This window comes from Chanodichthys erythropterus, chromosome 24 (genome assembly GCF_024489055.1).
Source record: "Chanodichthys erythropterus isolate Z2021 chromosome 24, ASM2448905v1, whole genome shotgun sequence".
NCBI classification, from domain to species: domain Eukaryota; kingdom Metazoa; phylum Chordata; class Actinopteri; order Cypriniformes; family Xenocyprididae; genus Chanodichthys; species Chanodichthys erythropterus.
In genome coordinates this window covers 3,370,877-3,383,447 of record NC_090244.1, presented here as the reverse complement: position 1 = coordinate 3,383,447, position 12,571 = coordinate 3,370,877, and the positions used below count along the sequence as shown (strand labels likewise).

Below are 12,571 nucleotides of genomic sequence, written 5' to 3'. Positions count from 1 at the left end.
TAGAACACTTTACACTCTTAAACATAAAGGTTCTTTATTGGAATATATGGTTTTATGAATATACCAAAATATCTTCAAATATTACCAAGATATCTCCAAATATCCAAAATATTACTCAAAACACTCACACCCAAGATATTTCCAAAATATATCCAAAATACCAAAATATTACACTCAAAACACCCTAGAACCTTCCTAGAACATTTTACACTCTTACAAATAAAGGTTCTTTATTGGAATATATGGTTCCATGAATATACCAATATATCTCCAAATATTACCAACATATCTCCAAAATATTACCAAAATATCTAAAATAAAATAAAAATATTACACCCAAAACACCCTAGAACACTTTGCACTCTTAAACATAAAGGTTCTTTATTGGAATATATTGTTCTATGAATATACCAAAATATCTTCAAATATTACCAAGATATCTCCAAATATCTCCAAAATATTACTCAAAACACTCTAGAAACCACTTAGAACACTTTACAATCTTGAAAATAAAGGTTCTTTATTGGAATATATGGTTCCATGGATATACCAATATATCTCCAAATATTACTAAAATATCTCCAAAATATTACTCAAAACACCATAGAACCCACTTAGAACACTTTGCACTCTTAAAAATAAATTTTCTTTATTTGAAAATATGGTTCCATGAATATACCAAGATATTTCCAAAATATAACCAAAATATCTTCAAAATATTACACTCAAAACACCCTAGAACCTTCCTAGAACATTTTACACTCTTAACCATAAAGGTTCTATATTGGAATATATTGTTCTATGAATATACCAAGATATCTCCAAAATATTACCAAAATATCTAAAATAAAAATAAAAATATTACACCCAAAAAAACCATAGAAACCACCTAGAACACTTTGCACTCTTAAACATTGGAATATATGGTTTTATGAATATACCAAAATATCTTCAAATATTACCAAGATATCTCCAAATATCTCCAAAATATTACTCAAAACACTCTAGAAACCACTTAGAACACTTTGCACTCTTAAACATAAATGTTCTTTATTGGCATGGATGGTTCCATTAAGAACCTTTAACATCCATGGAATCTTTACATTCCACAAAAGGTCTTTTAGATTTTTAAAATGTTCTTCACACTAAGGTTCTTTTTTAGAACGTTCACTGAAAGATTCTTTGGGGAACCAAAATGGTTCTTCTGGGGCCTCACTGCGAAAACCCCATTTTTTAAGAGTGTAGAAACCACATAGCATCGCCTTTAGCACTGCTCACATTATGTTCAGAAGGCGAAACAGTCCGCTGTGGCTCTATATGACTTGCTTGAGGAGTGATTGGGTCGATAACCCCATTAGATAGAGGATGATGGGTTAGGACATTCACTCTGTGTGTGTTCGGGATCGTTTGATGTTGAATTGTTGTCACCAGTCACACAGATAACAGAATTCTGCACATACCTGTAGACTGAAGCCAGCGTATAAAAGTCCAGTCCCCTCACATACGCCCAACACAAACCCTCTGATACACATAATTACTCTGATTTGAACAGTCACACATCATCAAACGGTTCAGATGTAGAAATACTTAAACAATTGTTTATAACAAACTTAATTTTTCTGCATTCATTGTTATTTATTTACTGTATTTTTGTACATTACTATTACTCTTCAGTACACAAGTCCACTCATAGTTTTGTTTTGAAGCAAGAACAAAATGTTATATGTTTTACAAGACCAAAATTGAGAATACAAGACCGTACAGATGGATACGACATGCTTGGTAAGTACAACTAAAAAGTACACTAATATGTTATATTATTTTGTACAATAGTTGCATATTTGTGCTATATATATATATATATATATATATATATATATATATATATATATATATAATATATAATATTTAATATATAATATTTAATATATAATATTTAATATATAATATTTAATATATAATATTTATAATATATATAATATATTTAATATATTTAATATATAATATTTACTATATAATATATAATATTTAATATATAATATATTATTTTTATAATAGTTGCATGTGTTTGTAATAATTAAATATAATATGCTTATTGTATAAAAACTAATTATTACAGAAACATGCAACTATTACAAAATAATATTAATATATAGTATAATTATTACACATAAACAGTAAACAGATTTTATTGTAGTTTCTATTGTATATTCATGCGTAATTATAGCTTACATGTGTGTATATACGTATACATTAACATGCATATATACATATTTTATTATTTAAATTTTTTTTGTAAATTTGTATATTCATGTAAATTTTTCTTGTTGCAGGAATCTTTTTCATGCATGATAATATCTGTGTTTGTGATATTGTGTCTGCCGATATCATCCACATCTCATTATCCTTCCCAGAACGCAACAGGTACTGAATTACACTTTCTATGTCTAGAATTGTTCTGGGTAATGTTTGTTGCTTCATGCAACCAGCTGCATCTTCAAGACCGACAAGTACAAATAAAGCTCACAATCAGACATTTTATTTCCATTTCTGCAGTCTTTGTCAAAGCTGATTGGCAGGTTTGGCAGTGAAATGTTTTGTGGTGTTTACCCAGTGTATTTGGGATCTAGTTTCATTCAGGAAGCTTTACACAGAGCCAGAGAGCTGACAGACGCTGCATACGCTCACACCAGTGAGAGGTGAGATGTACAGACTTAAAAAATGCCCTGAAAGAAAACGCTCTGTGAAAATCGCTATGTGTCGACCAAATGGAAACATAAAACTAGACACAAATGATTAAAATGATTTAATCTCATAAAGTGTTTATTTTCCATCCTATGGCTTGTGTCAGAGCGAAGGCGTCTGTATCAGACGGTTCTGTCCGACCCAGTGACCTGTTGGCCTTGTTCAAACAAACTGGCCCGAAAACCAGAACCCACATCAGATCCGCCGAGTTCCTCGACAACACGGTAGAGCTGATACGAGAGATGGTGTACACACACTCCATGGACAAACCCGACCTCACCGGTACACACATTTGCCTCATAATGGACATTAGAAGTAAACGCATGATCTCGAAGGCTCATATCAGCATATGTTGTGTGCATTTTAGAGCTCTTAAGTGCAGAAGACACGGAGACCATACTGCAGGTCACAGGCTGTTCCACAGAGTTACAGAGACCCGTGTGTAAATCTGACTGTCTGTCCAAACGCTACCGTACCATCACAGGACACTGCAACAACAGGTGCACACACACTTCGTATGGGCTGTCATTAAGCGTTTTCTTTTATCAACACTTTTTGACTTTGCAGAGAAAACCCTCTATGGGGGGCAGCAAACACCCCGTATGCCCGCTGGCTCTCAGCAGAGTACGAGGACCCTCGAGGGGCCCCGAGGGGCTGGAACCCACAACACACCTACCATAACTACACACTGCCACCTGTAAGACTGGCTGAAACTCGTGTGGAAGTTCTCAAAGAATTATTAGGGCCAGATTTACTAACAGCTAATACTCTATTGGCGCTAAAAAACTACTGTCGGGATTTACTAAAGACACGCAGTGCAAAATTAGCACTGAAAAAGGCATGGACTGAGTTGTTTTTGCGGCTGACCGTATTGCATATGCTTTTATGGGAGTTTCCCTTTCAGACGCAAAATTTATGGGAGGAGAGTATTTAAATGAATCACGAAACGTAATTTACTAAGGTTTGTGCTAGTCAATTTACTGGTATTTGCGCCATTGCGCGAAGCATGTCTTAACCCATTTTGCGACATGGCTGTAATTGTTGCGACTCGACGCTAATTTGCGCTGCTTTTAGTAGATTGCGTTGGTCATTATTTAAATTACTTGACTGCGTCTGTGTTCTTTAATTTGTGCGTTAGCGTCAGTAATGCGCAAAACTTGCCACTCCCATTGGCACATTTGTGGAATTGCGTTCTCGCACTAATTTGCCTCGTTTAGTAAATCTGGCCCTAAGTCTATAATCATAGTTAGTTGGTTTGTAGTTTATATAAATGTTATAAATTATATAAATTGACTTTCTTTTAAATTTTAAATTCAGTGTGTTTTATTAGCCTGACCAAAAAACATTTGGGTTTGTATTGCTAAAGTGTTTGCATAATATATTATATATATATATATATATATATATATATATATATATATATATATATATATATATATATATATATATATATATATATATATATATATATATATATATATATATATATATATATATATATATTCTACATATAATGGGAATTAGTGCCAAATTGTTTAAAAAAAACATTACAAATAGCATATATTTCTTATTATGTATTTATTTAAATAATTACAATAAAACTGATTAAAATTATATAATTTACTTTATTATAATATTTTAGTATTTTATAGTATTTTATAATACATTCTACATATAATGGGAATTAGTGCCAAATTGTTCAAAATATATATATATTTTTTTATTACAAATAGCATAATATTTGTTATTAGCATATTAGATTTCTTATTTCTTATTATATATTACTTTAAATAATTAAAATAAAAAACACTTTGTCACTCTGCTTTTGTAGTTTCTGTTTTCAGTTTTAGTTTTACTTCCACTTTAACCTAATTGCCAAGGTCACTTTTTTCAAAGTATTTTTTTTTAAGCTGCAGTCTGTAACTTTTTTTGTTACAAAATATCCAAAATAAATTTTTGAGAAAGTACATAACCTGCCATTGTTCAAAACTATCTCCTGACCTTAGCCCGACCTTATTTTTAAGTTATAGTTTTAGTTAACAATAACAACACTGGTGCATAGAACTTTGAAAATAGTAAATATTTTTGCAGTTCGTGTTTAGTGCCACTGGTGGCATAAAAATACACTACACTTTCGAAAATAAAGGTTCCAGAAGGGGGTTTTTACAGTGATGCCCAAAGAACCTTTCAGTGAACATTCTAAAATGTTAGATTTTTTTTTTTTTTTTTAAATCTAAAGAAGATTTTTGTCGTTAAAAGTTCTTAATGGAACCATGGATGTCAATATAGAACCTTTATTTTTAAGAGTGTAGCTAAACTAAAGATGAAAATAAGACCAAATGAGCCAATAATGTTGAGTCATCCAGTTGCTCTCTCTCTGCAGGTCCGCAGTGTGTCGCAGGAGGTTTTGTACACTCATAATGAGAACATCTCTCTGGACACGTCTCTGTCTCATCTGCTGGTGGAGTGGGGTCAGTGGATCGATCATGACCTGACTTTGACCCCTCAGAGTCCCAGCACTGCGGCCTTTAAGACCGGAGCCGACTGCACACGCACCTGCAGCAGGGACACACCGTGTTTCCCAATACAGGTGTGTAGGTACACCCTGAAAACAGATGCTGGATTGTACACTCTGAACATCAGTCTCTTTTTCTTCACGTTCAGATCCCCCTCTCTGACCCTCGGACGGGGACTCAGACCTGCATGCCGTTTTTCCGCTCTGCTCCCAGCTGTACGGGCGGCTCGGTTCCGCTCGGTCACCGGGAGCAGCTGAACGCCATCACTGCATTCGTGGACGCCAGCATGGTTTACGGGAGCTCGGACACGCTCGCCTCCGTCCTGAGGAACCTCTCGTCCCCTCTCGGCCTGCTCGCCGTCAACCAGTTCCACTCAGACCAAGGGCTCGGCTTCATGCCCTACCTGCCCCGCACACAACCTCACCTGGATCCCTGCGGCCCACGAGAGCGGATCAACCCCATCCCACTACCAGAGACAGCAGAAAGGCTCAACATATCCATGGGGAATAGATCGTCCTGTTTCCAAGCAGGTTGTTGGCATTAATATTTAATAAACCAATCGTAGAGCAACAATTATTTTATTTTTTTATTCTATTTTATATCTTTATTTTATTTTATTTCTTTAATATATTTTTAATTTAATTGTTATTTAATTTAAATTTAAAATAAATTAAAATAAAAAAACAATCATAGAGCAACAATTATTTTATTTTTAAATTCTATTTGATATCTTTATTTTATTTCATTTCTTTAATATATTTTTTATTTTATTAATATTTTATTTTATTTTTTAATTTATATTTTTAATTTATATTTTCATTTAATTTTTAATTTATATTTTTGATTGTTTAATTGTATTTTAATTCGTTATTTTTTTTATTTTACCGCTTGTCCTATTTTATATTTTATTTAATTTATTTGTTTTATTTAACAAATACAAATAAATTAATTTAAATAAAACAGTCACTTATTTTTTTATTTTATTTTATTTTATATTTTTATTATTTAATTGAATTTTATTTAATTTTAATTAATTTTATTTTAATTAATTTTATTTTATTATTTATTTGATTTTAACGCTTGTCCTATTTTTTATTTCAAATAAATTTAAATTTAAATAAAACAATCGTAGAGCAACAATTTTATTTTTTATATTTAATTTCATTGATATATATATATCTCAATGAAATTAAATATAAAAAATAAAATTGTTATATATATATATATATATATATATATATATATATATATATATATATATATATTTTTTTTTTTTTTTTTTTTTTTATTATTTTTAATATTGTTTTATTATTTAATTGTATTTGATTTGATTTTAAATTAATTTTATTATTTTTAATTATTATTTATTTTATTTTACCTCGTATGTAAGATGCTGGGATGCTTGCTCAGTTTTATTTAATGTTGACTTTAATGGTATTACAGCTGAAACATCTTATAAAGGAACAGAAAATAAGTCAATATTTGCTATTTTATCATTCAGAAATGTCCCAGCTAGCTCTTCACACTTATGTTTTTTTATTTAAACTGGCCAATCGATGTGCTGTTTTTGTGGGCGTGTCTCAGGTGACTCTCGGGCCAATGAGCACTTGGGTATGATCGCTCTGCACACGCTCTTTCTGAGGGAACACAACCGATTGGCTGAGGAGCTTCACAAGCTCAATCCTCACTGGAGCCCAGACACTCTGTACCAGGAGGCCAGGAAAATACTGGGTGCCGTCCACCAGGTGAGAAGATGTCCACGTATAAAAAGACTGAAAAAACAGTTATTTCAGTTATGCATGTGTCTGACTTGCTGGATCTTGTTTGGAAGATCTTGACATGGGATCACTACTTGCCACGTGTCCTGGGCCGCAGTGCTAACCTGGTCCTCATGCCCTCGTACAAAGGTTATGACCCCGCCGCTGACCCCAGCATCTCCAACATTTTCTCCACCGCTGCCTTTCGCTTTGCACATGTGACCGTGCACCCGGTTGTGAACCGCCTCGGACCCGATTACCGGTTGAGCCCTGAACACCCGGCTTTGCCGTTACACCACTCTTTGTTTGCATCCTGGAGGATGGTGCAAGAGGGTTCGTTTCACACACACACTTATACACCTAACTAATAGATATCACCATATTTCCCAATGTAATCACAGTACATTAAGACAATTTTTTTTGTATTACAAGCTCTCTTAAATGTTAGGTTTAAATATGCAACTCAGGCATTAATTAAATATGCACTAATTTGCATGAATTAAAGCCAGGTTCAAAATGCTTGCTGCTGATTAGTTCACTCTCTCACCCCCCATCATGAGTGGACACGCCCCTTACTGCTGATTAGCTCACTCTTTTTCCTCCCCTATCATGAGTGGACACGCCCCCTACTGCTGATTGGCTCACTCTCTCGTCCCCCATCATGAGTGGACACGCCCCTTACTGCTGATTAGCTCACTCTTTTCCTCCCCTATCATGAGTGGACACGCCCCCTACTGATGATTGGCTCACTCTCTCGTCCCCCATCATGAGTGGACACGCCCCTTACTGCTGATTAGCTCACTCTCTCACCCCCCATCATGAGTGGACACGCCCCCTACTGTTGATTGGCTCACTCTCTCTCCTCCCCTATCATGGGTGGACACGCCCCCTACTGTTGATTGGCTCACTCTCTCACCCCCCATCATGAGTGGACACGCCCCTTACTGCTGATTAGCTCACTCTTTTTCCTCCCCCATCATGAGTGGACACGCCCCCTACTGATGATTGGCTCACTCTCTCTCCTCCCCTATCATGAGTGGACACGCCCCCTACTGTTGATTGGCTCACTCTCTCACCCCCAATCATGAGTGGACACACCCCTTACTGCTGATTGGCTCACTCTCTCATCCCCCATTATGAGTGGACACGCCCCTTATTGCTGATTAGCTCACTCTTTTTCCTCCCCTATCATGAGTGGACACGCCCCCTACTGCTGATTGGCTCACTCTCTCGTCCCCCATCATGAGTGGACATGCCCCCTACTGCTGATTGGCTCACTCTCTCTCCTCCCCCATCATGAGTGGACACGCCCCCTACTGTTGATTGGCTCACTCTCTCGCCCCCCATCATGAGTGGACATGCCCCCTACTGCTGATTGGCTCACTCTCTCTCCTCCCCCATCATGAGTGGACACGCCCCCTACTGCTGATTGGCTCACTCTCTCGTCCCCCATCATGAGTGGACATGCCCCCTACTGCTGATTGGCTCACTCTCTCTCCTCCCCCATCATGAGTGGACACGCCCCCTACTGTTGATTGGCTCACTCTCTCGCCCCCCATCATGAGTGGACACGCCCCCTACTGCTGATTAGCTCACTCTTTTTCCTCCCCCATCATGAGTGGACACGCCCCCTATTGCTGATTGGCTCTCTCTCCTCCATCATGAGCAGACACACCCCTTACTGATTGGACACGCCCCCTACTGCTGATTGGCTCACTCTCTCATCCCCCATCATGCGTGGACACGCCCCCTACTTCTTATTGGCTACAAGTGTGTTGTGCTGCTCGGTCCGATCCACTTTCAGCAGCGTTTCTCAGAAATCACTTACTGCACCTTTAAATGTGTATTTTGGATGTTTTCTTTCCTCTAGTCTGAAAGAATACATGTTATGGAAGCAAAATAGCCCAAAATCTCAAACCTGACCAGTGCCTCTAGTGTCTACCCTTAATATTCATGATTGCATGCTAATTTACTGAACATGCACATCAGGTTATGATGCATAATGAACATTTCTATGTGTGTAGGAGGCATCGATCCTGTGCTTCGTGGTTTGCTCTTGTCTCCAGCTAAACTGCAGACAGCAGATCAGATGATGGTGGAGGAACTGACCGAGAGGCTTTTCCAGGCTCAGGGAGGGCTGCCGCTCGACCTAGCAGCGTTAAACCTGCAGAGGGGACGAGATCATGGCCTACAAGGTGCCTGTCATTAGTTCACTTCTACATACATAGGCAGCTGCCTTCTAAGGGAGGATCCTAACAGAACTAGAACTTCACAAGTTCTTACCTTTTTTACATTTTTTATGTTTATGAAAGCAGTTTTTGTTTTATAATAATAATAGGATGTCATTCATTGGTTGTTCATTCTCTCTTAGGTTACAGCGCATGGCGAGAACTCTGCGGCCTCTCTGCCCCTGTGAATGAGTCTGATTTAGCAGGGATTCTGGGTAATGGAGTTCTGGCCAGGAAGCTGCTGCATCTGTATGGAACAGCTAAGAACATAGACGTGTGGGTCGGGGCCATCTCAGAGCCCGCTCTGCCCGGGGGCCGCGTGGGGCCGCTGCTGGCCTGCCTGATCGCCAAACAGTTCAGAGCGCTCCGAGATGGCGACAGGTAGCGGGATGCTCCACTTCTTGTTTATTTAAACACTGAGCGATTTCAGTATGTATGAAGTACATAAATCTGGTTAAGGTTCTGGTGGCAGAAGGAAGGTGTGTTCAGCTCTGCTCAGAGAGACGCTCTCCGCACTACATCTCTGTCCCGCATCATCTGTGACAACACACGCATCCGTCTGGTGCCCTTTGACCCCTTTGCGCACACACTAAGCCCTGACGACCTGCTGCCCTGCACACGCATCGCCCACATGAACCTGTCAGCGTGGAGAGAACCAGACGCAGGTATTAGAATGAGAGTAAGCAAATAATCCTTTTATTTGATGTTTTTATTCATGTTCGATCTCATTTTCAGACCCGGTCTGCGGCACGGTCCCACGGTTGCATCTGGGCTTCTCCGTGCTGTGTGACTCTGCTGTGATGTATCAGTGTCCTACTGGATACCTGCTCCAGGGAGCCGCACACGTCACCTGTGACCCCGACACTCATAAGTGGACATCACAACCGCCCACCTGCCAAGGTCTCGCCTAATATTTTTTTTAGACATTTGGGAATTAAATTAAATTTAATTAAAAATTTTATTAAATTAAATGTAATTTTTAAAAAAAAAAAATACTTGAAAATAAATTAAATATTAAATGAAATTTTAAAATATATATATTTTTTAAATTACATTAAAATAAATGAAATTTAAAAAATTATTAAATTAAAAATGTAATTAAATTACAAAATATGTTAAATTAAAAAATAAGTTAAATTAAAAAAAAAATTAAAATTAAATAAAAAATCAAATATTGCATTTAATATTACATATTTAATGTTAAATAACATTAGATTAAATATTAAATTAAATAGTAAATATTAATAATAAAATATTAAACAATTAATATTGAATATTAAATTAAATTAAATATTCAAATCTAATTAAATTAAATATTAATTTAAATAAAAAAATTGACTATATATGAATGTTTTATTGGTTATTTCAAATATTGATGAATAATCCACTAATTTCTTTTGGACGTTAAGACATTCATGGACATTCTTTAAACAAGATTACTACATTAAATATTAAATATCATATATTACATAAAATATTAAATGTAAAATAACAGATTAAATATTCAAATAAATAAAATAAATATTAATGATAAAATATTAAGCAATTAATTTTAAATATTAAATACATAAATGCATTAAGCATTCATTTAATATTTTAATGATATTAAATAAAAAGATTATTTCAAATATTGATGAATATTCTACTTATTTCTTTTGGATGTTTGAATATTCAAAGATAGTCATTAAACTAAATTAAATGTCACATGTAAAATAAGATTAGATTATATGGTAAATACTGATAACAAAATATTAAACAATTTATACTCTTCTTTTTTGCTTTATTGGGAAAGATTATGTTAAAACTTATTAACTTTAAGTATAATGTGTGCAAAAAAGAATTGCAATAATAACTTACATGACATAAAAAGATAAATATGCACATAATATTAATTTACTTAAATAAGTTTCCTGACATCTTACAATATATGTCATGTTACAATAATAACTTGCATGACATAAGAAAGTGTATGCATTTCTTTTACTTATTTTTAATCATTATTTAATGTCGTAGTATCGTTCTCCTATGATTTGAACTATTTAATAATAGTTTGATAATTTTATTTCGTTATAATTGACTAATTAAATTAGAACGATTAAATAAAGATTATGTAGTAGCTATTAATGACAAAATATTAAACAATTAATATTAAATATTAAATGAAATTAAATATTACATTAGAATTAGAAATTGACTGATCCATCTGACACCCAGGGTTTTTATTGGTTGTTTCAGATATCGATGAATGTTCCGCCCACCCACCCGTCTGCCCTCCACACCTGCAGTGCTTCAACACACCTGGAGGTCACACCTGCACAGGTGAGCAGCCGCCACACCCACAACCAGCCGTTTCCTCAATCTATGGCATATTAATCACATAAATGAGCTGTTATTTGTTGCACATGCAGAACCTGCAGCTCCGCCCCTTTCTGCCTCCTCCATTGTGGCGTCAGTGATGTCAGTCCTAGGGGGCGTGGCTTTGATTGTGCTCTTCCTCGCTTGCTACAAAAGGTGTGTCAGAGCCTCCTCTTCAAGCAGTTGTTTTAGATGTGCAAACGTATACACTTATACTCGGAATGTCATTCCTGCAGAGTTTTCCTTCGGAAAGCCGTGACGGTGAAGGCAGAATGCTGTCAGGGAAGATGATGAGATGGAGCCAAGGGGAAACTGGTTTGGAAAATGTGCAGTGTTTACACATATTCAATATTCCAGTTTCATAACCACAGTCTCATTCAGTGCACTGGACGGAAAAACACATGAATGAAACGTGTTCATGCCTGCAAAGCATTTTTAACATTTCTCCAAGTGTTCTCGCCCTCGAGAAAAGCTTTTGTCTGCCGCCGGCTCTCCCACATGTGACGACACATCAGCTGATGTACAAAAATCCTCGCTTTGTTGTAGCTCAGCCTTGATGTTAACTGATTTTGTACACATATTAGACAAACAGGATGCATTACATGATCACATTAAAGACATTTATAATGTCACAAAAGGTTTCTATTTCAAATAAATGCTGTTCTTGTGAACTTTCTATTCATCAAAGAATGCTGTAAAAATAAAATGTGTCATGGTTTCCATAAAATATGAAACAGCACAACTGTTTTCAACATTGATAATAATCATAAATGTTTCTTGAGCAGCAAATCAGCATATTAGAATGATTTCTGAAGGATCATGTGACACTGAAGACTGGAGTAATGATGCTGAAAATACAGCTTTGATCACAGGAATAAATTACAGTTTACTATATATTTACATAGAAAACAGTTATTTTAAATTTTAATAATATTTCACAATATTACTGATTTTACTGTATTTTTAATAA

The 12,571-nt window shown here is 35.6% G+C and overlaps 1 protein-coding gene across 1 annotated transcript; it reads left to right on the top strand.

The window, feature by feature from the left end:
* The first annotated feature begins 1,775 nt into the window (after nt 1-1,775).
* On the top strand, nt 1,776-11,909 carry epx (eosinophil peroxidase). Its single transcript, XM_067380633.1, has 17 exons — nt 1,776-1,782; nt 2,334-2,424; nt 2,631-2,699; nt 2,852-3,027; nt 3,113-3,245; nt 3,313-3,442; nt 5,129-5,335; nt 5,410-5,791; nt 6,846-7,006; nt 7,093-7,351; nt 9,043-9,213; nt 9,390-9,627; nt 9,706-9,911; nt 9,982-10,146; nt 11,482-11,565; nt 11,655-11,757; nt 11,838-11,909. The coding sequence occupies exons 1-17, from the start codon at nt 1,776-1,778 to the stop codon at nt 11,890-11,892; spliced, it is 2,637 nt and encodes an 878-aa protein (XP_067236734.1). The 3' UTR covers nt 11,893-11,909.
* The last annotated feature ends 662 nt before the right edge of the window (nt 11,910-12,571 follow it).

Bases quoted from the DNA above. Each gene is read 5' to 3' on its own strand.
- epx (XM_067380633.1), top strand. The intron at 3,246-3,312 runs GTGCACACACAC...TTGACTTTGCAG, and splicing joins ACAGGACACTGCAACAACAG to AGAAAACCCTCTATGGGGGG. The intron at 5,792-6,845 runs GTTGTTGGCATT...GGCGTGTCTCAG, and splicing joins ATCGTCCTGTTTCCAAGCAG to GTGACTCTCGGGCCAATGAG.